Below are 26,624 nucleotides of genomic sequence, written 5' to 3' on the forward strand. Positions count from 1 at the left end.
ACTCGCCATGTCACAAACACCAGCCACCTATTCAATGGAAGCAAAAGAATAAATATACGTGTGTGCCATTGATACAATGTTGTCTTTTAGGAGTAGTCTGTATTTGTGAATACTAAATACTGGACAAGTTGCAGTGTGGCTGGCCAGTTTAGTATAAAATTGCTTTGCTTTTTTAATAGATGAGAACATTTTATTCACGCAAGAGATCTTTGCAACACGTAATCTTGTGTGGCTGTGCTTTTCTATAGAAAGAGATGTTGCCGTAGCAACACCAAGCGGTAAGTGCCTTTTCAAAGGCTGGGCTACTCAGTCACGACCACCCCCTTTTTTTTCTTTTATCAGCTCCCAACCGGTTCTACATTATGCAGCCACAACAGTCATTTGGGACACAAGAGAGTGAGCGCAACATGGGGATTTCGGCTTTATATCCTCCAGGCTGTCAATGTGCTTTTGGTCTTTTAAAGAAGAGTGAATTTTGTCATTTTTACTGCAGCAGGATATCTCTAAACACCACAACATCTGCATCTAGGCGGATGTCTTCTGAACAAAAGGATGGGAAGCTGTTCACCGAAGCCTGAGGCCTTGCCTTCTGAAGAGCATAATTGGATACAGACAGTCACGCTTTCACACAGTAAAGGAAATTATTCTATTTTTTGTTATTGCTTCTTGTTTACTCATGAATTCAAAGTAAACTCAGGTGACAAACATCAGACATAAGGAAGCAAAATTCAGTTCCGCCACTGTTGACAGAAGAAGTAATGAGGCCGTCTGAAAGGAACGTAAAGCATTTGTTTCAGCATCAAAATGTCACTGCTGACCTTTTGTCCCAGGGAAAAGAAACATATTGACAGGGATGATAACAAGGGCACTGAGGGATTCCAGGACTTCTCCAAATGTCCTGCTTGTAACAGAGATAATGAGGAGATCCTAATCCTGCCGTGTTCTCATACCATGTGTGTTCACTGTATAAAAAGGGAAGGAGAGAAGAGGTCAGCTCAGTCTCCCCGTTATGATGTGAGCCCACGTGCCTGCTCAGTGTTGTGTCCATTATGTATGTATGACGTGGAGCTGCCATGCAGGATGTGGTCAACAGCTCCATTCTGTCTCCCAAAATATCCTTCTCTTAAGTCTGAATGTGTCTCACGTGAGGACACATCGGTACCACACCAACCACCACCTTCAAGCATGCACGTAAGAATTGTCTGGCTCCTGAATTAATTGAAGGATTTGTAAGATTTGTATTATTTACTCTCAAAATTTCTTCCACTGTGGAATACAGGGACGCTCCAATGCTGTGACTGCACAGGAAGTGACAACACAATGTGAGTTCATTCATGTTTGTGTATGGAATCGATGGATGGATTGGATGGATGGATGGATGGATGGATGGATGGATGGATGGATGGATGGATGGATGGACGGACGGACGGACGGACGGACGGACGGACGGACGGCGGACGAATGGACGGGACTGTAATTTACAAAGTGGCAACTAGTCTAGGGTGTACTCTGCCTGTCACTCAGTCGGGCTTCCTTGTTGTGCAGGGCCAAGCACTTTACAAATATGATTGAATTTGACAGCTATCATTCTTGTTGCTAATGCTAATATATTTTATGGATGAATGCTCTGCAAAACAGTTGATGTTTCAAAAGGCAGACTAGTTAATAAGTGTTTTTTGTTTATTATATAGTATATACGTATATCAAAGTTCTGAGGTCCTGGGTTTGAAAGTTGACTCCTTGAGTGGACTTAACATGTTCTACCCATGCACGTGTGGATTTGTGTTTACATTGTAGATAGGTGTAAATGTTTGTTTACTATATGTGAATGGCTGGTGACCAGCTCAGGGTATGCCTCTTGCAAAGTATGCTGAAATGGGCTCCAATTCACCTGTGAGCCTATTGAGGACAAATGATATAGAAAACTGATGGATGGACACATAATTTTGCAGTTGTTAAGAGTTCATAGGACTGTTGATATTAAATCTAGGTTCCAGTGCGTGCAGCTTCACTGTATCACCAGCTGAGGGCGATGTAGAACTACAGGAGGAGGCGATGGAGCGGTCTGTTTTTGGTGAGTAATCATGCTTCAGTCATTTTGTTTTTTAAAATATTTTTCTGGTGGAGTTTGGAGGGTTGTGTCTTTTTGTATTTTTTTCTCCAAACAATAAAATATTTTCAGAATATAATGTTTTTAATGACGGAAAAAATATTCTGACAAACAGAAACAAATGCATAAAACAGATTTATTTATTTATTTATTTATTTATTTATTTATTTATTTATTTATTTATTTATTTATTTATTTATTTATTTATTTATTTATTTATTTATTTATTTATTTATTTATTTATTTATTTATTTATTTATTTATTTATTTATTTTTAATAGGTTTACATTTCTCTCTGGACCCAGTAACAGCCCACCCTTCCGTCCATCTGTCCAACTCCTCCCTCACCGTGACTTACCAAAAAGATATCTCTCCTGATCTGCTTCCAAAAAATGTCAAGAGAGTAATGATGACCTCTGACCCTCGGGTGATGGCTTACCTCCCTCAAGTTTATGCTAATGTTGTCATTGCACACGGGCAGTATTACTGGGAAGTGGAGGTCTGCAACAGTTCTCTCTACAAAATTGGTAAGTTTTTTCCTTAATATTGTTTCTGTTTTACTCCACATTCATAGACAAGCCTCCGAGACATGATCGATTATTCTTGAGATTTTAACCACTAGTTTTATCGAGGCCTGCGTTCAGCAGTGGCTCATAATCAGCATTCTAGCGTCTCTTGCCAAGGGAGCCAATTAGGCATTACTGTTCGCCCGGATTGGGATTTAGGGATTCAAATCTCCTACTGGGGATCATTCATGCATTTCCTTTATTTCATTAAAACCCGACAATATAGCTGCATTATATGTGGCAGGAGGTTAATGTGGGGAAAATATAGTGCTATTAAAAATACTTGCCCTCTAAATTCAACGTTTTTTTGCAGAGTTTCCCTTCTTTGTTTTCCGTACAATGTTTAAGATCATCATTTGTAAATAGACTAAGATAGTCCAAGCAAATATGAAATTAAAAGTTTCTAAATGGGAAAAAAACCTGAAAAATGTTCTTTAAAACCATATGTTTGATGCAACTTTGTCAGTTTAAAACACAGTATGCTGCTTAATGTGAATGTGGTATATGAAAGAAGCAGCAAAATCAGCCCATTATAATCCATCTCAATGGGCAGACATTTTGCCACTTTCTGATGATTGAAAATGACATTACAGTTTCTCAGAGCTCATAATAATATAAGTGACTCTCTCCCCAATCACGGCGAACTTGTTTTCTGAGTTTGGTCATGTAACATTTACAAGCTGAGCCACGTTTATTATATCATGTATGACATTATATAACGTCAGGTTGGGGGCTTGTGCATGTGCACATGCATGAGGGATTCTGCTCATGCTCAAACCCTCATCTTGGGACCAGGGAAGTGTACTGTATTTGTGAGCTGAACATCTCTAGTCTAGTCAAACACACCAGAGTTTAGTTGTCAGGTTAGTCCAATGATGGGCCGGGTTGGCTGTGAGTGTAGAGCTCACACGAGGCACAAAAGGTCGACTAGAGTGGACCAGCTGATCACAGGATGTCGTAACGGTTGTCATAAACCAAATGGTGATGAGACCAAGCTAACCAAACAACCAATTGAATAGACAGTATTATAAAGTGACACCACCTATCAAGAAATTCCTTGTTATCTTTGTTAGGTTTCAATCACTTACTACACACTTTTGTTCTTTCAGGTGTGAGCTCTCCGGACGGTCGTGAAGGCTGGTTTGTGGAAAGACAGGGTTTGTTGTTTTTTACTGTTTATGATGGAAGACGGGAATTGCTCAACATAGTCCCACCTCAGATCAAAACCATTGGACTCTTTCTTAATTTTGGAGGAGGTGCTCTGAGCTTCCATAACCCTGTGACCCAGGAGCACCTTGTCACCCTACCTACCCGCTTTAATCCGCTAGGAGTGTTGCCAACTGTGGGCCTCGCTCAAGGTTGGCTACGTTTGCGTTGCGGCCTTCCCCCTCCTCTCCATGTTTTCCTCAGTAAAAACTCAGCCTTTAGAGGGCCCTGTGGATCTGGTAGAGGCCGGGGGCGGAGGGATATTTCCTTCCAGTCAGTACGGAAAGTTATACAGAAGTTTGAGGAGATGTCAGCTACGAATATTGCTGTAAAATCTTGTTTTGGACCACCCTGCTCCTGAGGCTTCTGTGGTACAAATCTCTCTGGGCACACAGGACAGGAAACAGGCAGAAGACAATTCTACTCCATAATGGAGACATCCATTGACAGACTCACAAATCCTCAGAAAGGTTTGATCAATGGGTGCAATTTGAAAGGCAAATGTTCCATATTGAAGGACTTTCAGATGCTTCCTTCAATTCTCTGTGTGACCCCAGACCTCTAATTGACTCTCTCCCCAGGAGACAGTTCTTTCCCTCAATCAATCACCCCCGCTGCTCTGGGCTTGATCCAGAATGAGTCCTCAGTATTATGAAGTGTAAGGAAAGGGTGGGCTGCTACCAGTATGACTTCTTAATTTGTCTCTGTGTGACACTCGTCTGACAGTAGGTGTCCTTGCACTCCCAACGCATCCCTGTACGCTTGAGCATTAGTTCTACGACCCAAAGTGTGTGCTTTTGTATTGCTGGTATGTAAACAAGCAGAAATAAAGTGTAAGGTGAGAAAGAGAGGTGTAAGTACAGTGACACCAGTGGTGTCAACTCAGAGCAGCAATAACAGGTGGTACCACACGTTTATCCCACGCTCTGCCTTCGATCAGACAGTAGGCTGCCCTTTCTTGACCTTTTCAAACCACAGGACTCCTTAAAACTTCAAAAGGGACAGCAGAGCGCAAGAGAACAGAGAAGAGGAGGGGGGGAAGAGAAAACAGCATGCATGAAATAAAGACAGCAGGTGACGGTCAAAAGAAATGAGCTGAAGGAGGATTTCCCAGCAGCTTTCAAGCCAAGACTCCCTGAAAAGATCAAATGTCTTTGGCTGAAAATTAATTTCAAACTGCCACTGAGTTGCATTGGCCAAACAATTTACATTAGAAGTGTGGCGTCAGTATTTCCTTTGCACATTTGTCGGTCATGGGAGAAATAATTAAATGATACTGTACTTTCAAAGGTTTGCTCCCTTACTCGAATATTAACATTCAACAGCATAAATACACGCTGATAAGCTGGACTACAACCCTGCAGTTATGTTTTAAGGTCTGGGTTCATCAGTCTCACAACGTCAACCCAATTGAAAACTTGTGGAGGAAGTTGACTCTTAGGCCAACAAATTTGAGTACACCCCTAAGTGAAAATGTCCTAATTGGGCCCAGTTAGCCATTTTTTTCATGTTACTTGGTCTCAAGTGTGAATGCTGAGCAGCTGTTAATTTTTTTGTTATTGCTCTTCTACCCTCTCATACTGGTCACTGAAAGTGCAAAATGGCACCTCATGGCAAAGAATTCTCAGACAAGGATATTGAAGCCATGTCTTGTGGTCTGATGAGCCCAAGATAAATATATTTGGTTCAGATGTTGTACTTATAGCGGCTTGGTGGTGCACTGGTTAGCACGTCCGCCTCACAGTTAGAAGGGTGTGGGTTTGATTCCACCTCGGGCCCTCCCTGTGTGGAGTTTGCATGTTCTCCCCGGGCCCGCGTGGGTTTTCTCCGGGCACTCCGGTTTCCTCCCACATTCCAAAAACATGCTTGGTAGGCCGATTGAAGACTCCAAATTGTCCCTAGGTGTGAGTGCGAATGTTTTTTGTCTCCGTGTGCCCTGCGATCGGCTGGCAACCGGTTCAGGGTTTCCCCCACCTACTGCCCGATGATGGCTGGGATGGGCTCCGGCACTCCCGCGACACCCGTGGGGACTAAGCGGTTCAGAAAATGGATGTTGTACTTACTTTTGTTGTCAGTGGTTAAGTATTGTGTTATTTTGAAGAGACACTAAATTTACAAGTACAAGCTGGAAGTTCTACAAGCTGTAGACTTTACAGCTTGTACTTGTATAGCCAAGTAAATTTATTGTCTCTTCAAAATAATAGACTGTAGACTGACTACTTTGTTGCAAAGTATCATTTCTTCAGTATTATACAGTATAACAAAATATGTATTGATTTAATTGAGAAATTATCTATAATGTACATTCATCATGTAAGGCTTATTTTGTTTATTCCTGCTGGTAGGATGTTAGTGATTATAAAAAGCATGAATGCCTCTTCCAGCAAATAAGCTCAGAGGCCCCAATTTATTGTACCACGTATATTTACTTTTGGACAGTTTTCCTTTTCAATCTCCATGCCGCCACTTTCAGATTCACAGACACCTCTCTGCAGCCTCCTCTTCTCCGAATGTTTTTAGTGGCTGTGTTTTTGCCGTTTAAATTACATTTTGTGGCATTATAAAATGATGATCAAATGTTTGCTTTGAATTAAAAGTTAATGCTGAAAAATAAGAGGCTTATTCTGGCCAGTTATCAACCACACATCTTTCATTTAACACACACACACACACACGAGCAGACTGGATGTTACCCGATGAGTCAAATGTGCTCTTATTAGACTGTCGCCTCTCCCGCCATTCGCCAGCATGACTGTGTGTTGATGTTTCACGCTTGGCCTAGTACGTGCGTGTGCCGTGACCACTTTTGGTAAAGTGCATTTCTATCAGCTTTAGGAAATGCGCAGAAAAGTATGTGGAAGCAATTTCACTTGCATAAACAAAAATGAGACTAACCTGACTGACACGCAGGGTCGGGGTGGGGGTGTGTGGGGGTGAAGAGGTCAGGGGTTTGTGGCATATACTGTACAGCTTCAAAGCCCTTGTTTCCATTCTGAATGGATATCCATCAAATTCATTAGGCCATTTATAGGAGGACTTGAATTCAACTTTATGTAGTCCACTGCTTCTTATTTATCTGTGGAACTTAAGATTCAAGTATTGAGCATAATTGTTTTTGTCAGTACAATTTCAACACCGGTCAAAACAAGGCAATAAATAAATCCATTCAAATTGACTAAATAAAACATATTGACACCAATGGAAGCAGATAATTTAAACATTAAGTTATAATAAAACATGTGAAAGGCTTTTTCTTTTTTGGTTCTCTTACACAATACATTTTAATTTAAAGCATTGACAAGAGTAACATTTTAAAAAACAGACAAAACTTTATCAATTTCAATTTTTGAATCTGAGAGAAGCATTCTTGTTTTGTCTTGTTAGCTCATGATCCCTCCCAATGGTGTGAATATGTATGCACAGATCTCTACATAAGGTCATACATGGATGTATTTTCATTTTTTCCAAATATACTGTATATACACTTATGCCATCTACTTGTTTTTGTTTGTCTTTTGTATCAATTTCGAAAACTGTTGGTCAATGGACCAATTTTTTTTACATTGTTGAATCCTCATTGAGAGTTACAGTATATGTATTTGCAAAGATTACACATTTATCACATATTGCTATGACGCAATAAAAAACGTTTTAATAGCTTAGCACAACAAGCATTTAGTGAAGGTCAGCAAAGATTGCATGCACGCAAATACAAATATTTTAAAAGGTTCAAGGGGGAGGGGTGGGAGCACACTATATCCTCTTCAGATCATGTGAAACAAAGGTCCTCTTTTCAATTTCGACTGTCTGTAAATCGATGCCATTAGTATGAATAAACATTGCCTCTGCAAGACTTCTACAATTTGCACATTGAGAGAGGAAAGACCCTTTCGCATCTTTCCGCTGCAAAAGCAGGGTGAAAATTAGCTTTACAAGTGAGCGGTACGCCTCTTATTACCATCTTTATTGACATCAGCATAACAGTGGCTGAAAAGCAACATGCGCCTCTTGTTTAATTGATGCGTTTTTTTGCTCCCCGCCACATCTTGCTTTTACTGATATGCAACGATGCAGTTGGATTAACAACCGAGGCTCCTGTTGTGGGGAAATACTTTATCTTAATGGTCCTAATCTTAATTCTTAAAAGAAAAACGGGAGACGCGACATTACATGATCTTATCCAAACCTGAGTCAGAAATGAAGTGGTTCATTTGAATTCCAGGAAAATGTGTGCGTCAGTCTCTTCTACCGAAAATGAGACATTTATTTATTTATTTATTTATTTATTTATTTATTTATTTATTTATTTATTTATTTATTTATTTATTTATTTATTTATTCATTCATTCATTCATTCATTCATTCATTCATTCATATCACTCTGATAACCCTGCGTTCTTTTAAAGACAAACATTACACAAAATCACGCAACTACCATTGGGATAGGGAACAGGTGGTGAAATAGAGCGCCGAATCTAGAAGATGGGGGTAGGTGGTCGCGCATCTGCCAGGCTATTATAACTCAATGGGTTTAATATTCACACCTCCAAGACCGAGTAGCAAACAGGATGCTGTCCCAAGCGGGCGCTTCTTGTCAAGCAGAGCAGCTTGGGGGAGGAGAAGTTAATTGTGTGTGTGTGTGTGGGGGGGGGGGGGGGGGGGGTATGCCGTTAAACAATCAGTATTAATGGCCCCGCAAACGTCTGTCAGACACCGGCAAATACACAGCGCCATGATTGGGAGTGTAGATCCATCCAATGGAACCATTACGCACCATTATGCATGTGTCACCGCCCACGCCCTCACGCACACGCGCAAGATAATGTTCTTTTAATTGCCACGCATTTCCGCTTGGAAATCTGCTACTGCTCCATGTTTCTATTTTATGCTTCATTTTAGACGGACGTATGGACCGGACGGACGGACAGACGAATAGATGAACGGTTGGTTGGTTGGTTGGTTGGTTGGTTGGTTGGTTGGTTGGTTGGTTGGTTGGATGGATGGATGGATGGATGGATGGATGGATGGATGGATGGATGGATGGATGGATGGATGGATGGATGGATGGATGGATGGATGGATGGATGGATGGATGGATGGATGGATGGATGGATGGATGGATGTGTCATGTAAACAAAATCTTTGGTTGAAATTAGGGTGGGATACAATAAACAAGGTGGCTTCATCCCATTTTCCATTTCGGGAAGTTCTTTGTGCATACTACGAAAACTGTGACGAAGGTTGACTACATGCAGAAATCAGTAGGGTGATAGGATTTTACAATGCAGCTATGACTTTCAGGAAGGGGAAATTCACCTGTCAAGCCTCTAATTCAAAACTATTACCAAGTTTATTACATTATATCATTGTTATTATATTATTATAATACAACCTGGCGTGCTAGAAAGAAAAATACGGACAGATTTTAAAAGTAAACATTAGTAGATCCTATATATGTATGGCTAAATTTTTATTTTACATTAAAATCAGTTATTTTTGCAATGATTTAAAATGGTTAAATCATTGCAGAAAACAATCCCAAAAAGTTTACTTGCATCTCTGATTTAAAAAAATAATAAATTGCTGACATTTTTAAGTAAAAATCAAAATGTACTGTATACTGCAATGTATAGTACATTTTTATTTTAGCCTATACATGTATAGGTAGGCTATAGTGTTGACTGTTATATGGTATTTTAATCAGAGCGCAATGGGTTTACCATCCTCCAGTAGTTTGAAAACATGAACTGGATTCTCTCCAATACACAAAATTGTCCGAGTACTGCCAATTGAGGTTTTGTGGACTCTCAAATGGACGATTACGAATGCCGTCTGCCTAATGAATGACTTTGTGCAGTGTTGGAGAAAAGGGTCGCTTAGCACCCAATGATGAAGTGCAAACAGGCCATCATCGACTCTCATTGTTTGGGGAGGTTTGCAGCGTGAATCCCCACACCCTGTGGGAAGTGGCTCCCACAGGAGACATTATGTGACATATGCATTAAAATAACACCTTGCGCTCACACCTCGCTCGGCACTTTTGGCACACAAAAATGATTGGATGTGACACGTTTACGCGGTGGTGTAGCATAAAGACACTCGAGGCGAGTGTTGCTTGTGGAAATATTTCCCACAGTCTCTGACGAGAAAGGTGGGAGTATGGAATGTTGAAATGTGGCAGCAAATGCGCTCACTTCTTGCAGAAAAGTCGTTTATTGATTTGAGTTAAATATGGATGTATGCAATGGCTTGTTGTTGTAGCCACAAATGGGTTAGAATTTATATATAAACAAGCATTTGGGGTTTTATGTCAATTCATTTTTGTGCCGAAAAATGTCCTTGAGATAAATTATACTTAAAATAGCTTTTGGCAAAATGGCTCACTCAAATGAATGACATCACAGCACATGGGATTTTAAGTCGAAGTGTCCAGGTTTGAGCTTTCGACTAAGCCAAAAGAAACAATAGAAGGAACAAGTTGCAGAGAGCCAATACAAATTGAAAATCTATTGCAAATATTTTCATTCGTTTCTGTTCCGTCACTTAGGTCTGAGCATACGAGGAGGTGGGGGTGTTCAGCCACCTACAAACACACATGCACTTCAGTTTTAACAATACAGTACATAAATTTAAAAATATATTTCATCTCATTTTACATACAGTCATGTACAGTATTCATTTATGTGTTTGCGTTGGAGAGTCATTTATTTGCTTTTGCTTTGAAATAAAGCTATTTGAAGACCGTGCATACGTATCATTTTGCTTTTTTATGCTCTCTCTCTCTCTCTCTCTCTCTCTCTCTCTCTCTCTCTCTCTCTCTCTCTCTCTCTCTCTCTCTCGCTCTCTCCCCCTCTCGCTCGCGCTCTGTGTTGTACTTCTTATGCTTCATTATGGATCAATAAAGAATTCTGAATTTGACAATGAGTGATTTGCAACTCATACTACCAAACCAGGAACTGTGAGTAGACTTTAACTTTGACTTTTTTTTAGAGAATTGAAGCGTGAGCCTGTTAAACTTGTCCATAATGTGCAATGAACATTTCATGGAATCAATTTGTATTTTCGGGGCCCCTAGTGGTGGAAGGGGGTTCGGGGTGCGGGACTCCAATTGGTAATCCAGCCTTGGCCCACCCCCATCACCGATCCCACCTATTAACCCCCCCTCTTCTCTTCCCAGCCGGTGGCTGTTTCAAGCTGTCAGGGAAGCAGGCTATAAAAGTGAGAGAGGGACGGCCCTTAGGAGAATTCTAGTCCACACTGCACTGAACTTGTCACATCGGTTTGGGTTGCTAAAAGAGCACCACTTGGACGTAAAGGTGCCTTTATCGGTGCTCGCTAAATAATTGTATACATTAATTTTGGGAAGTGGTGCAGAATCTCGCGGGCTGAATCCAGAGCGAGCGCGGCGATGCTGGTTCCACGCGTGCTCTGCGCGATACTGTGCGTGCTTAGCTGCGTGTGTGCGTGCGTGGAGGCCGCCTCACGCCTCAAGTCTCACTCGCTGCCCATCCAGTCTGAGAAAGAACCTCTGCCTTCCAAAGGCCTGTCAGGTAAGCCAGTTCTATTACTAATTTATTATACCCATCAGAAATATACCTATTATTATGACGATCACTTTTTTTTTTTTTTTTGATAAAGCGTTTGCATTCCTTTGCTGTTAAAATCCAAGTTTCTTCGTCTACATGCGTAAACTAAAGGTGTGAGTCATAACCACATTTGATGCATGAGCAGAATGTGTAAAATCCCCGCGCGTTCGAAAAGCCTCCTCCAGCATTTTACGAGGCAGCTAACGACTCGGCAGTGCGCCTCAACGTGTAATTCCGCAATGGAAACTCTAATCAATCGACTTTCCATTACAAGCATGTGCTCTTTGGAGATGATTCATTTCAAACTGAAGTGGCTCAAAGTTTGGACTAGTTGAAGAGTGCAATCATTTTAATAGAGGGGCAAATGGAAACTGCACAAAACTAACTCAAGATGTTACCATAGCAATAATAAAAGACACTGGCAGGAAAGTTGAAACAGTACGTGCTCAAACTAGATTCGTTTTTGATTGCATTTCTTCTTGAATTATATATTTTTTTAATCGAATCAAACCATCTGCTTTTTTATGCACTACGTTCTTCAAAATGGAAAATCTGGAAAATACAGCACGATATAGTATGTGAGGGAACCACTGATAATCGCGGAATGGAAAGTTGAATGTTTCCCATGAATGCATCATTGAGATGAGGCAGGATGCCGGACTGTAAAACCCCAAACACGTTAAAGCATTCTGTGAGTTTCATTCCCATCCAACATACCAGAGGTGAGATGAGCAGGATGTTGTGGTTCACAGCAAAGTTAAATACTTTGTGTCACACATTTCTTGAAACAAAAACATCAGTAGTAGTGAAGTCATGCCAAATTGTTCACATTATAATGTTTTATCTATTGTTCAACAATATTTCTTGTACAGGATGCTCATTTGGGGGTCGATTCTATTCGCTGGAGGACACATGGCACCCTGATTTGGGGGAGCCCTTTGGTGTAATGCATTGCGTACAATGTCATTGTGACACTGTAAGTTTTCAACTTTCTTTACTGCATGAAGTCTATCTGTAAGCAAATGTGTCATGGCTAAACATATCAATTTCCAATAATGTTGTGCAGCAAAAGAGTCGTCGTGGGAAGATATTTGGGAAAGTCAACTGCAAGAACATAAAGCAGGACTGTCCCAATCCAGACTGTGATGATCCCATCCTGCTGCCAGGACACTGCTGCAAAACCTGCCCAAAAGGTAAGTCATATGTTTATCTTGTTAAAAAAACGGTCTTCATTTCCTCTTCTTTCACCTACAAAATTATCGTTTTTATTATTAATGTTATTATAATTATATTAAAAATATTAATATATATAATAATAATAATTATTAATATATTTATAATAATAGTTTTAATAATAACAACAATAATAATACATTTATTTTAAGCTCTATCAAGAATCCCAAGAACACTGAGCAATCTAACTAGTGGTTATGTATATAATTTGATAAATAGTGATAGAGACATATTGCCACTGAATTTCATTTGGAAAATCAATTAATTTTAGTGATGAGTATATATTGATTATCACTATTTGTAATTGAAAAGGTCAAGTCAAGTCAAGTTTATTTGTATAGCCCGAAATCACAAGCAGTCTCAAAGGGCTTTACATAGACAGAAATTGACAGTTATTCTCAAAGGATCCCCTGATCTTAAGCTTAAAAGGCAGTTTTTTTCTTAAAAAAAATGTTTTAAGTTAATATCTTTCAAAATTTTATCGGCATAATGTCCTTATGGTTATGTGTCCTGATTGAAATTTCAATGTTTACAGGGACAATTAGGACTTTATTGTCTTTCCGTAAAGAGGTTAATTAATTGTCTAATTAAGGTGCGACAAATCCTGGGAAAAAAGTCTTTTAACTTCGCTTACTACACCACCATTCTATTTTGTCTCATGCTGTTGCAGACCCTGCAATTTCATCGTATTAACATATTCCTCCACTGACGTAGACATATACACACAAACACACACTTTGTGGGGTACATGCTACTCTAGATTGGGTGTTTTTTCTGTGTCTGGTAATGGAATGGAAAGTAAAAGGTAAAACATTGCAGCCTCCATCAGTGTGACAACAGTGAGTTCTGTGTGTGTGTGCGTGTATGTGTGTGTTGTTGTCAGTGTGTGTGTGCCATGTCAAAATCGGGACAGGGTCATGACTGTGTATGTGTGTTGTGGTTATGTTTGAAGGAAAAGGTTGAGTGTGTTCGTCCTAGCTTTGGCACAAAGGCAGCTTGTATATTTGCGCAAGTGATGGAAAAGTTGTGCGAGTGTGTGTGCACGTGCATTTGTGTGTCGCTGTTGCACCTGAGCATTCAGTAATATAGGGAAATTTGAGTGTGACATTACCCAGAAGCCAACAAGTGCATACGCAGGGGATGTTTGATACCAATTTTTCCAGACCGATGAGTACACCTAAATCTCGATTCTACGCGGACTTTGGGGTCCAGAATTTGGGAATGCCGTTAACCCCGAAAGTGCACTGTATAGTAAGTCTTGGTTTTTTATGGTATAGAAAGGCATGTCTCATGACAATTGAAAACACATCAAGAAGTCAACTTCTGAATTGTTTAAGAATAAACAACGAAGGTTTTAGAGCGCTTAAATCAAAGTCCAGATTTTAATCTGATTGAAGTAATGTGGCATAACCTTTAAATCGGGGAACTTTATTGATTGCACGCATCTCATACTCAAGGGACCTCAATGTGCTTCACACAAGCAAATTTACAACACCTAAAACATTTACAAAATGTCAAACAAAACACTCAATGACATTCAGAAACAAAGTAGAGAAAACAAAAGTAGCTCACCCGAATTACTAAAGGAAAATATATTAGCACATTAACAGAAAACTTGAAATCACTGTTCATGCTTGAAAATCCTGCTGTTTTGTTGAACTAAAGCAATTGTGTAAAGCAGAGTGGGGCCAAATAATCAGAAATCCTGAAGTTCTGTTTGATGTCCAAATATTACATAACATAACATTAATCAATTCTCTCCATTCTCTTCAAAAGACAATGAAGTCAGCACTGATTTTAATTAACTTGACTCTCTGGAAGCGCCTTGTTTTAATACATCTTGCTTTTTTTTTTTCTCTCTCACTTGCCACACTTCCTCTTTGGCTGCCCGTGTTCACATATTTCATCCTCAAATGCAAATGTGGGAACAAAGGCAGCCCAGCTGACACTATTGTCGCATCTGTCCACCAGATTCTGGGGAACATGTAGCAGGATGTGCTTTGGGAAGTTTGGATGGGCTTGCCAGACAAAAGAGAATAGCCGTTGCGATACCCTCAGGAGAAAATAACGATGAACATTGTTACTTGAACCTAATGAGTTGGTTGTAATTGTAGATGTGGGAAACATGCGTGAATTCCCACAGCATTTGCTTCTTCTCTGTGCGTAGGTGAAGAAGACAAGAAACAGACCTACCCAATGCTGGACAGCTTTGAGTATTTCCATGACAAGGGCAAAGGGAAGGAGGACGACCTGCACAAATCTTACAACGACAGATCCTACCTGAGCTCGGAGGATATGGGCCCGGAGGAGAGCCGCACTGGTGAGCAGGGACGCCCACCGATGTACCATCACTTTACACAAAAACTACCGTATTTTCCGCACTATAAGGCGCACCGGATTATAAGGCGCACCTTGAATGAATGGCCCATTTTAAAACTTTGTCCATATATAAGGCGCACCGGACTATAAGGCACACCTTCAATGAATGGCCCATTTTAAAGCTTTGTCCATATATAAGATATATACATTTGGCCCGCGGGCCGGACTTTGGACACGCCTGCTGTAGTGGCTCAATATTTGTCCATATATAAGGCGCACCTGATTATAAGGCGCACTGTCAGCTTTTGAGAAAATTGGAGGTTTTTAGGTGCGCCTTATAGTGCGGAAAATACGGTACTTAAAAACTGACATCACTCATGAAATATTTATTTAGAGAAAAAAAAAACAGTATGATGATTCATGTGTTGTTGACCAACTTTACCCTCGCCTTCTTTGCAGACTTTGTCGCACTGTTGACAGGAGTGACAGAATCATGGGTGCCAAGCTCTAGCGCTGTTGCCAGAGCTCGCTTCTCTTTGACTAGAACCAGCCTGGCCTTCTCCATCACATACCAAAAGTAAACAGTTGCTATGAAGGAGAAAAACAAGAGAGGAAATAATTGCAACACCACTATATAATTATCTATCTATTGTTGTTCCAGAATGGCCCATCCCAGTAAAATCCTCTTCTTGGGCACAGATGGTGCCACTGCTTTTGAATACAAAGTCCCCAAGGGCCAGTCCGACATGGTAAGACTTCATCTGGATAAATTAAATCATCTTGCTTCTCTTAGGAGTCTTTTTATGACGTGTGCATGGATGTCAGTGTTTCCTGAGAGAGGGAAGCTTTCCCCGCTTCATGATATATGCTTTGACTCTGTGACTTTTTTTTTCTTCCCATAACTCATGCTGCAGCAATAAACAGCAGCATGCACACATAGTCTCTGGTTTCATAACATCTCCAAACATGAACCAGTCGATTAATTACTCACTAGAATGTAGAAAATGGAACATCTCAGGTAAAGTGCCTCGAGTGTCTGACGTATCACATTCAAAAGTCTGTGACTATCCTCATAAATTAGTCAGAGGTTAATTGTGTCTAACAGTAGTTTCTTTAAATGTATTCCCGCATAGTCCCTGATGTCTGAAGCTCTCACTACATATCACTTCCTGCCAAAATACACACATCGCACATTCCATTTCAGGCTGAACACGCAACTCCGTAAGGCAGGAGCCCTTTAAACACAGGTCCCAGAAATTGGTCTATTATTATTTTAAGATAAATGTCAGTGTCAAACACCAGGCAGCCGTGGAGAAAACACTCCAGCGCAGAAAAGGAATGAGAAGGGACGGAGGAGTTTGCCTGGGCAAAACTTTGGGGAAGAAGAACATTTTTCACTTGTTACATCACCGCCTAGCGAGGGGACAAACATAGGCTAATTAGAAAGGAGATTACCCCTGAACTCTAAGTTATGAAGTGCCGGCACGCGCACATATTTCTTCTCTTGCAGCCTGGGGTTGAAAGAAGTGTCATTGCTTCTCTGTTGACCCGACAATTTTTTTTTTCAGATTTACTCATTTTCTCTTGTTATTGTTTTGTTTTGTGCGTACAGATCTGCGGTGTATGGAAAAACGTTGCCAAGCCTCTTCTACGACAGCTGCAGAATGAGCAATTGCGCGTCCGCATGAGCACGTCAGCCGGCCAACAAGAAGAGGTAGAAGGAAAGATCATCAAACACAGGGCTCTGTTCGCTGGTGAGCTTTCTGGAGACATCACAATGCATCACATTGCATAATTGACACACCTCAGATACAAAAGAAGTACCGTATTTTCCGGACTATAAGCAGCTACTTTTTGCACAAGTTTTGAACCCTGCGGTTTATAGTCCAGAGAGGTTTATCTATTGATTTTTTTTAATGATTTTAATGATATTGTGTGATTTGTGCATCTCCTCTTCTATAGGGAAATCAAACATTTAAACACCTGCGGCTTATAGTTCAGTGCGATTTATATCCGAACAAAACAGGGTTTTCCCCTAATTTTAGCTGGTGCGGCTTATATATTCAGGTGCGCCTTATAGTCAAGAAATTACGGTAGTTAATTCTCATTCATTACTTGTTTTACACCAATCACACAACATTTGGTAAGAAGCACTACAGTTGTCCTTTCATACAGCACTTCTGGGTGTTAAGGTCAGAATATTTGTCAAGTGTGACGATGTGAAGCCCTTTGAGAGATGTTTTCGATTAAGGGCTACATGGATAAAATTGACTTGACTTGTAGACAATGTAACAATAAGGCCACTTGAAATAGCTACAACATTTCTGCTTATAACACCCCAATGGATGAAGATGATTGTGTTTTTGTGCTATTTATTTTGTGGTGCTCAAAAATCTCTGTTTACATAGAGGCAGAATTGTTGCGTTTCCAAAGGTCTGTAAGGGAATACAAATACTCAGTTTGTTTATTATTCACTATGAACAGAGACATTCAGCTCAACACTGACATCAGAAGAGGACAACGCAGGCATGGGAGGCATCGCCATGTTGACGCTGAGTGACATGGAGAACAACCTCCACTTCATCCTCATCTTGCAAGGCCTCATCAAAAACAAAGATAAAGGTAAATGGATCAAGTTGAATATATGATAATGTATACAGTAAGAAAAGAGGACACTTTATTCTGTCCTGATTTTAATTCCATGACTTAGTCTGTCATTTCATTTGTTACAAGTCTCAAATCCAGGGATCGGTTTTAGTTTCTCTTTGTTTGTTTTCCACAGAACCCCTTTTGGTTCCCATTCGAGTCCAACTGCTTTACAGGCAGCACATCCTGAGAGAGATCCAGGCCAACATCACATCTCATGTGAGTAACAGTCCAAGCAGTTGATAACAAATAACACAAAAATAACATACAAGAACAAGTTTAGGAATGCAATGCAGACTATTCCCCTCCCACTTGTGCCAAGATTTTTGCACTGTGCAAATTGACCTATAAAATGCCCTGCCTTATAACTCGATCAAATATATCCTTATTTTTGTAATGTAATATGTTCTTCCTTGACTTACCATTCCACCATCATTTTCCATAGTAGCTGCAACTAACAAATAAACAGTGCTAGAAACATAACGTCCTCGGCAGCGTATCAAAAGTGAGGTACTTTAAGAGTTCTGTCCTAGATTTAAAATTAGGGGGTTGTAGCAGTTAAAGAGCAAAAAAATACTGAGATGGAAGTGGTCTGACCACCACATCCTAGCGCTTGTTGTCGCCATCGCTCTGATCTAAGCTAACTACTTTGATAAATGGAAAAATGGATGGAAGAGAAAGTGTTCTAGCGCAAGACAGCGGGTCGGAGACAGATGTGTCGCCGGGATGAGAGACGGAGGGAGGTGCGTTACGGGAGATGGACTGCGTCCACACTTCTTACACATGCCAGTAGTTAGTGGTCTGTGGGTTGAGATGGATGAAGAGAGGAAAAGGGGGGAAGGACAATCGACGAAAGGAGAGCCTGGTTTTAATTCTGCCTGGAATGGCACGAAGGCCCGATGTGTCTCTTTCAGGCCTGTGGGCGAGCGTGACCATGTAAAATGTTTACGCTGACCTCTGTTTAATATCCTTGAATGCAATACACTGACTCATTATGGATCCAGCTGAGTAACTTAGTCATCCAAAAACATGTTGCACATCATCCTTCTTCCTCCTGTAATGAGTGTTGACACCATACTTTGTGAAGACCTTATTGTGCCCATTACTTGTTAGATTCTTTTGACTTCTCCCTGCACATATTTATGGGACATGTATATTTATATTGAGGTATATTTATACTGAGCTGATGCCCCAGGGTCACAAAAGTAACATTTTGTCATCGCCTGTGTACATCTGCCCAGTGTTTAGTTTTTTGCTTTGGTGTTCTGACCGATTCACATCTTTCTAGTCAGTTGAGGAGGATTTCATCTCAGCATGCAATGCAAGCCAGATTTTAAAGTCAATGTTTTAAGTGAGTTCGGGGATACTTTTTAAGAGAAAGTCAAACCCCTAATTTTCTTTGTAATTGTATGTTCTATGCAGCCCAAGTAGTGTTGAATTAAACGGTAAAAATCCAGCTGTTAAATGTATCTCAGAGGGCGGCCATTTTGTCACTTGCTGTCGACTAAAAATGACATCAGAGTTGCCAGGTCTTTACCAATCACGGCTCACCAGTTTTCTGAAGCTGAGCCGTGATTGATTGTGACCTGAGACCTGGCAACTGTTATGTCATTTTCAGTCGACAGCAAGTGGCAAAATAGTCGTACACTGAGATAGATAAAAAGAGTGCTGCTTGCTTAACTCATATTTCATAAAGAAAACATTTATCAGAATGCTGTATTTAGAGTAGTGGGAGGTAGCACATGCAATTATTGTGAAGGAAATGTTGGGGTTGGCTTCCCTTTTAACACAGTCATATGTGTTTCTAATGATATTTGTGGTCTCGATGCACATGTGGTTACTGAATTTCTCTGCGGGAGATTTTATTGTTCTCTCACTCTTGCTTGACTTGGCTGTACTCAGCTCATCTTTGCGAAATGTTTTGAAGGTGGAAACACTTGGTCGATATTTAATGTGCTCATTAAGGGTGACTGGCTTTGTATACAGGAGGAATATGGTTTCAGTTCAACGACTGTTAGCTGATTGTTCTCTCAGATTCTCAATTTCTGTTTTACCATTCCAATCTGTGCAGGATCCAGACTTTGCAGAGGTGCTGAAAGACATGAATAGCCGCGAACTCTTCTGGCTTTCTCGTGGGCAGCTGGAGATCGCAGTGGCAACAGAAGGTCACCGTTCCCAGCAGATCTCTGGATTTATTACTGGCAGAAAATCCTGTGACAGTAAGTACAACCAAACATATGTTTGGTTAAAACTAGACATGGTTCTGGCAAGTGTCTCCTGCCATTGTTTAAACAAAAAAAATATGCTTGGTTATGTCTATGCATTGAAGATTTTGCAGGAAGTGTGCTGTTTTGCATTTGGGTAAAAAAAAGTACTTTTCCAGTGGTTTTGAGAATGGTTGCATGTTCTTCCTATGCTCGCATGTTATTTTTCTGCAAACTTTGTTCCCCTCCCATATTTCCAAAACATGCTTATTGTGTTATTTGATAACATGTCCATTCAGTAGCTGTAAATGTGAGTGTGAATAGTTGCTTGCCTATGTGTGTCCTGCGGTCGGCTTGTGACTAGAGATGTCAAAATGAATCGATTACACACATCGACAACAAAATGATTATTGAATCAATCGCTTCGTATTTCAATGATTGAGTGAGTCATTGTTTGGAGGCATTGTTAAACTGAAGATGGTCCAAATCTGATTTCAGACTTTCAAAGTAATAATTCTCTGATTTCTCTCATCCTTCATGCAAAGCAGACTAACTTATCCTTTGTATTTAATCAAAATAAGACATTTGCAAGCATCTGGTTTTACTTTGGAAAACAATGACCGACAATGTTCCTTGTGTGACATCGCTTAACTGTTGTTTTGTTGCCTTTGATCACTAAATAATACCAAATAAACCAAAATAATCGACAAATCAAAAGTAATCAGGGAAATAAAATCGTATCAGATAATTCCGATAATAGATACAATTATTAATTCTAAAAACTCTCAATAGTAACAGGCCCTACTTGTGACCTTGCCAGTGTAAACCACACCTTCCGCTCCAAAGTCAGCTTCAAGTTGAAAAAATGTCATTCAATTCATTGCTAATGCTGTCTCTTCATTCTTAAATATACTCAAACGTGCTTAATGAAACTAGAACTGACTTTTAGATATTTCGTTTGACATTCTGTCGCACCAGATCAACAGAAATTCCAGAAGTTTCAAAAATGTTTTTGACAGCATGATAGCCTGTCAGTGTTGAAGCACACACGGTCCTAACATACAATATGAACATTGAACTTGGAATTGTGCAAAGCTTCTCACGTGCCGCCTCCAAAAGAAACACACACACACACATACACCAAAAGTTAGCTTACATGCCTGAAAGTTTGCTGGACTTGACAGTCCTTGTTGGTTGTCACTGTTAGTACTGTGATGTCATGTGCGAAGAATTTAAACCCAACACGGCCTTTTCACTCTCACCTCTCTTCTTCTTTCCTCCTCTTCTTCATCCTTCAGTCTCTGAGTACATTTATGGCTACATTTGTCCAGCATTTTTCTGCCCCTTTTTTCAATCTCGTACAATGTTATCACCCTCTGCTTCTAATTCCTCTCAATCCTTTTAAGCCTGCTGCATTCAGCAAGGGTTACCTCATACCAAGACCTTACCTTGGGTGGGTTTTTGTGAATGCACCACATATTCAATCGCCATATGGGTCTGCAAATAGGATCAGATGTTGTAGGTTATAATGCTCTCGTTGACTTTTCATCAGATATGTGCAAGTTAGCACAGTGCGAGTATCTCCCGCCCCTTTTTCCCCTCATCTAAGAAGCAAATATGACAGTAATCATTTTCTCATTTTGCGTGCTGTCATGGAGAATCTGCGGCAGTTTTAAGAGGGGGATTACCCTGTGTGGAGAATGTGTTGAACCTCAGTAATATGAGCATGAAAACAGTCTTAAGGAGATTTTGATGAAAGTCACTTCGTGTGTGGTTCAGCCATCCAAAGCGTGCTGTCCAGCGGTGATGCACTGACTCCTGGGAAGACGGGAGGCACGGGCTCGGCGGTCTTTAACCTTCATGATAACGGCACACTGGATTATCAGGTATGGATCTGTTTAGGTTTAATGAATGTTATTTTTCACATTACGCGACACATTTATTGTATTACAAATGGGAAAAGTCTTGAACTAGTGTTACAACTATAGGGTTTCAATATTATAAAGTGCACTTTTTTTTTATACTGTCAAATATCTTTGTTTGCTGGATTCTTATAAGAAAAATAACCAACACCTGCAACTTCAATATAAATTCCACTCCACACTCAGATTCAAGTTGCGGGTCTCACCGGAGATATGGTCGGCCTCACAATTGAGTTGAAGCCAAGGCGACGAAATAAGCGCTCAATACTCTACGACTTGACGCCGGAGTACAACAAGGCCACGGGGAGAGCAGTGGGCAGCTGGAGTCGCTTGGAGGCCCGAAATATCCACATGCTGCTGCAGAATGAACTTTTCATCAATGTGGCTACGTCTCAAAACCAGGAGGGAGAACTAAGGGGTCAGATCAAAGCACTGCCATATAGTGGGCTGGAGGCTCCAAGGCATGGTAAGAGTCATTGATTGACACAATTTCAGCTGTAAAACATTTCTCACCACAACTCATCCAATTATATATATAGTATATAATATGTAATTCATGTTCACTTTCTCCTCTAGAGTTGCCCACCCCTCTTGCCGGGTACTATGTGTCACCTCCGGTTAGAACCGGTGCTTCTGGCCACGCCTGGGTGTCAGTGGATAAATATTGCCACCTTCATTATGAGATTGTTGTGTCGGGCCTCAGCAAGGCTGATGACCTCACAGTGAACGCCCACCTGCATGGCCTCGCTGAGATCGGGGAGCTGGATGACAGCAGTGTTAACCACAAGAGACTGCTGACTGGTTTCTATGGCTCTCAGGTACATCGCCACAGACACTGTTGATGAATGCAGCACAGATTCGGAACATAATCTCAATGTGTTTTAACCTCTCACTCATCTCCTCCAGGCTCGGGGTGTTCTGAAGGACATCAGTGCAGAATTACTGCAGCACTTGGACCAAGGAACAGCCTTCATCCAGGTCAGCACCAAGCTGAACCCAAGGGGAGAAATTCGTGGCCAGGTTTGTGAAGTTCCCTTGCTTAGTCCTTGTTCATCTCCTGTGGTTTATTTATAAGTTTTAACTAAACTTGATGTAGACTTTGATTCATTTTTAAGGGGGTTATTTCCTCAGACATTTAGAGTCCATCAGTGCAAATATTGTAAGAATGCTTCACTTTTGACTCTAAGTGCACTGGCAGGTTTGATGTCTCCAGTTAATAAGAGAATCAATTTGTTGAAATGTGAAACAGGTCCAACACAGAACAAGCCATCTGTGAAGAGAGAAGCTACATTTAGCAGCAATTAAAACATCTCCAGCAATGTCCTTCCTTTCAACCTCCTTTACAATCATGTCATTTTGTCTAGGTTCATGTTTCCAACAACTGCGAGTTTGGGACGAAAGAAGACGTAGATGAGGCTGAATTTGATGACATTTTTCTCAAAGATCCTGAAGTGCTGAAAAAAGACCCTCATACATGCTCCTTTGAGAACCAGTACCACGCTCACGGATCCCATTGGACTCCCAACTATGATAAATGTTTCTCCTGCAGCTGCCAGGTAACTAAAAAAAAAAACAGTGACACAAAACTTTGAAAATGGAATCTCATATTTCTCTCTTTGTAGAAGCGAACTGTGATCTGTGATCCAGTAATCTGCCCGGTGTTGACGTGTTCCCAAACTAGCCAGCCTGACGATAAATGCTGCCCAATCTGTGATGGTGAGATTTTTATTCTATGACATTGAAGTTAGATCAGTGGGCCTTAAGAAAAAATCGGATGTGCCACAAAATATGTCCAACTTCACTTACGTGGTCCAAAAAAATATTTATTTACTACCACTATTGTATCTTTTTGTCTGTCTGTCTGACAATACTGATAGTATGCGTCCTACTTTCAGTAATCAGTAATATTTATGTCTCTTTTCTTCTTTTTCAGAGAGAAAAGACGCAAAGGACATAAAACTTCCAGAAAAAGCGGAAGAAAATCCTGAAGGTGGGTGTTTTTCATCCTCTCATCTGGAATTTGTTTGTGTCATGTGTCTGTTTGCGAGTATCGACTGCAAAGCATTTGGGTATTTTCCAAAGGCAACAATCTAATGTCTTTCTCTTAGGTTGTTATTTTGAGGGAGACCAGAAGATGCACGCGCCTGGAACGACATGGCATCCTTTTGTACCTCCCTTTGGTTACATTAAATGTGCCGTCTGCACTTGCAAGGTATACATGCACCAGCACTCAACATCTGGCTTTACTTTGCAAGGCCCCTAATGGATCATTTAACGTGTGTTCGCTCCTAAGAAACAGTCCTGAATACACGTCTCACGAGGTCATTTCAGTAAATTGTGGAAATATAATAAGCATTTTCTCAGAAATTCCAAAATGACAGCTAAAATGCAGAAGAAAGACATTGATGGGGGACTGTAATTCGGGTTAATAGACAATATATGTGTCATATCAATGCCCAGAGGTCCTATAAATGCGCAACTTGGGGTTGTGAGCAGCGTCTGACATCTGGGCCCTCGGTTTACGTTGTTCATTGCAATAGTTCATTCCAGTATTGCCACATTGCTTCTGTGACGATTGCGTCATCTTTGGTACTCACCTCTGCAGGGTTCAACCGGTGAAGTACACTGTGAGAAGGTGACGTGTCCAACGTTGACATGCAGTCATCCGGTGAGACGAAACCCATCAGATTGCTGTAAAGAGTGTCCGGATGACGAGAAGATCCCCGGCGACCTGGAACACACCGACATGATGCAAGCGGATGGGCCGAGACACTGCAAATTTGGCAAGAACTATTACCAGAACAGCGATAACTGGCATCCGTGGGTGCCGTTGGTAGGGGAGATGAAGTGCATCAACTGCTGGTGTGATGTAAGTATTGTCAAAGCTGTAGGGAATGACCTTTTAATTTATTAGCAGATGTTTGACTAGATCCCGCTGAATTCTAGTTCTTCATTTCACCAAAATATTCTTTTATGATTCTAGCGTGGAGAAATTTATAAAGCCACCTCTCGTCAAAGCTAAGCGGAAATTTTCCACTTCCTGTGGCAGCAGTGTCCCGATACCTTTATCCATTGTTAAGTTCAGGCTCATCATATTTTATGGTCCATTCGACATCACCCATGGCTTGGGCTAAAAGTTTGCCATCTAAAGCAACAACCAGATCAGTGCACAGGATCAACGACACGTGGCACACTGTCAGAGCAAAAAAGATCTATTTGTTTCACAAACGTAGAGACTTGTGGCGCATGAAATAATGTAATTAGCAGAAATTTCCCATGAGAGCCCCAAAATTGAACTCATCGAAAAGTAAATATTGCACTTACATTCCTCAGATATCAAAAGTAGAAGTAGTCGCGTTGCTTCTGCCAGATCAGTCGATAAGGTTTGCTTTTATTTTCAATATCAACTCCAATAAATAACGTGTCAATGTTTTCTTTGGGAACCAAGGCCAGTCCCTCTGGGTTTGTTTTAATAAAAGTGAAAAATGGGTTTTTTTTTTTTTATGTTTTTTTTTTTTATGTTTTTTTTTTACCAACACGTCCAACCAATGTTCCTCTGTTCTTTCCCACAGCATGGTGTGACTAAATGTCAACGTAAGCAGTGTCCATTGCTGACCTGCTCCAACATCACTCGCAAAGATGGTTCATGCTGCCCCGACTGCATCGGTACGTGCCTTGAACTGGTCGCCAATCATCAACTTTTGAATCCAAAATAAAATCGTAACTTTTTTTCCACTTTAGATTCAAGAGACGAAGATGAACTCGTGACGAAGGTTCTTGATAAACGGTCAAGCCAGAGACACTGAGCTAACACAGAACGCTCAAATAACTCCGATGACGACTTTGCCAAAGTGACACTTCACTCAAACCCAGAACTGCACACTGGGCCAATCAAGTTTCACGCTTACCCCCACCCCCATCTCCCACCCACCTTGTCGTCAGCTTTAAGATTGTAAAGGACAGAGAGGACCAGAGGAGGAGGATTAGAAGAGAAAAACTTTCAACGAATGACCGAATTTGACAAAAAGAAAATGACAGACGCTACAAACCTGCTTCCTGTCTTGAAATTTTCCTGGAGATTTTTGCTTGCTTTAAAAAAATAAAATAAAAACTCAGCAGCTTAACAAGGCAGCCTTTGAATGGAAGCTTTGGGCTGTTGAGTGAGTTTCAGTTAAATGGCCATTTTGGAGCACATCCTTAGTTTCTGTACTACAGCGACTTCAAGTGCTCTCACTGGATGATGTAAAGACATGGATGAATGTGTGAATCTGTCTGCGTCCATATGTGGGAGTGTGCATGTGACGCCTTTTAAATGACAGCTGCACGTAGATGTGACAGCAAACTTGGGTGGCAAGGTGAACTTTTAAAGTGAAAAAAAGGCAGATTTTGTTTTTGTTTGTTTTGGGGGCATTTCAGTGAGTTTCTATGTTTTTCTTTTTGGCAGCATTGAGAAGGTTGCAAGATGCTCTGCTGCTTCGTGTTACTCTGCTAACCTTGCTTCACTTCACACCTAATTTGCCACCCATCTGTTGTGAATCAAGTCATATTGTATGATCTTTTTGATACTGTTTTTTTAAGACATGAAGCTTGTTTGTTTTTGTATTTATTAAATGTTGTGGTTCCAAAATAAAACAGATGATGGCAAAATTTATATCTGTGGTTGTGTTACAGTATTATTAAAAATTCTATTGTAGCATACAGAGAAGTAGGATGGCCTCACTAAAACATTTCATACTATTGTGAAATCAAATATTACAATCACAGGATGTGCTTTTTGTTGTTTGTCTCAAACTCTTTCTTGGTGATTAGAGGATCTTCTATGCATGCATTGA

The 26,624-nt window shown here is 40.6% G+C and overlaps 2 protein-coding genes across 3 annotated transcripts; both read left to right on the forward strand.

Annotated features, from left to right (window-relative positions):
- The first annotated feature begins 381 nt into the window (after positions 1–381).
- LOC133155705 (uncharacterized) lies at positions 382–6,677 on the forward strand. The gene is made up of 5 exons (XM_061281217.1): positions 382–1,191; positions 1,280–1,322; positions 1,991–2,074; positions 2,392–2,637; positions 3,786–6,677. Exons 1-5 carry the CDS (start codon positions 805–807, stop codon positions 4,241–4,243), a joined length of 1,218 nt encoding a protein of 405 aa, XP_061137201.1. The 5' UTR covers positions 382–804; the 3' UTR covers positions 4,244–6,677.
- A 4,387-nt stretch (positions 6,678–11,064) lies between these two features.
- On the forward strand, positions 11,065–26,443 carry chrd (chordin). Of its 2 annotated transcripts, XM_061281605.1 has the most exons (22): positions 11,303–11,432; positions 12,034–12,190; positions 12,341–12,444; positions 12,535–12,661; positions 14,869–15,021; positions 15,480–15,597; positions 15,682–15,769; positions 16,633–16,774; positions 17,505–17,642; positions 17,803–17,885; positions 19,738–19,885; positions 21,650–21,756; positions 21,979–22,258; positions 22,369–22,610; positions 22,699–22,812; positions 23,157–23,348; positions 23,415–23,508; positions 23,726–23,782; positions 23,901–24,004; positions 24,398–24,661; positions 25,365–25,458; positions 25,534–26,443. In XM_061281605.1, exons 2-22 carry the CDS (start codon positions 12,121–12,123, stop codon positions 25,596–25,598), a joined length of 2,784 nt encoding a protein of 927 aa, XP_061137589.1. In that variant the 5' UTR covers positions 11,303–11,432; positions 12,034–12,120; the 3' UTR covers positions 25,599–26,443. The 2 variants fall into 2 exon arrangements, with proteins under 2 accessions (XP_061137588.1, XP_061137589.1); XM_061281604.1 differs by lacking the exon at positions 12,034–12,190 and having other exon boundaries at positions 11,065–11,432.
- Positions 26,444–26,624: the final 181 nt, after the last annotated feature.

The sequence above is a fragment of the Syngnathus typhle genome, linkage group LG6, assembly GCF_033458585.1.
Source record: "Syngnathus typhle isolate RoL2023-S1 ecotype Sweden linkage group LG6, RoL_Styp_1.0, whole genome shotgun sequence".
Classification (NCBI taxonomy): Eukaryota; Metazoa; Chordata; class Actinopteri; order Syngnathiformes; family Syngnathidae; genus Syngnathus; species Syngnathus typhle.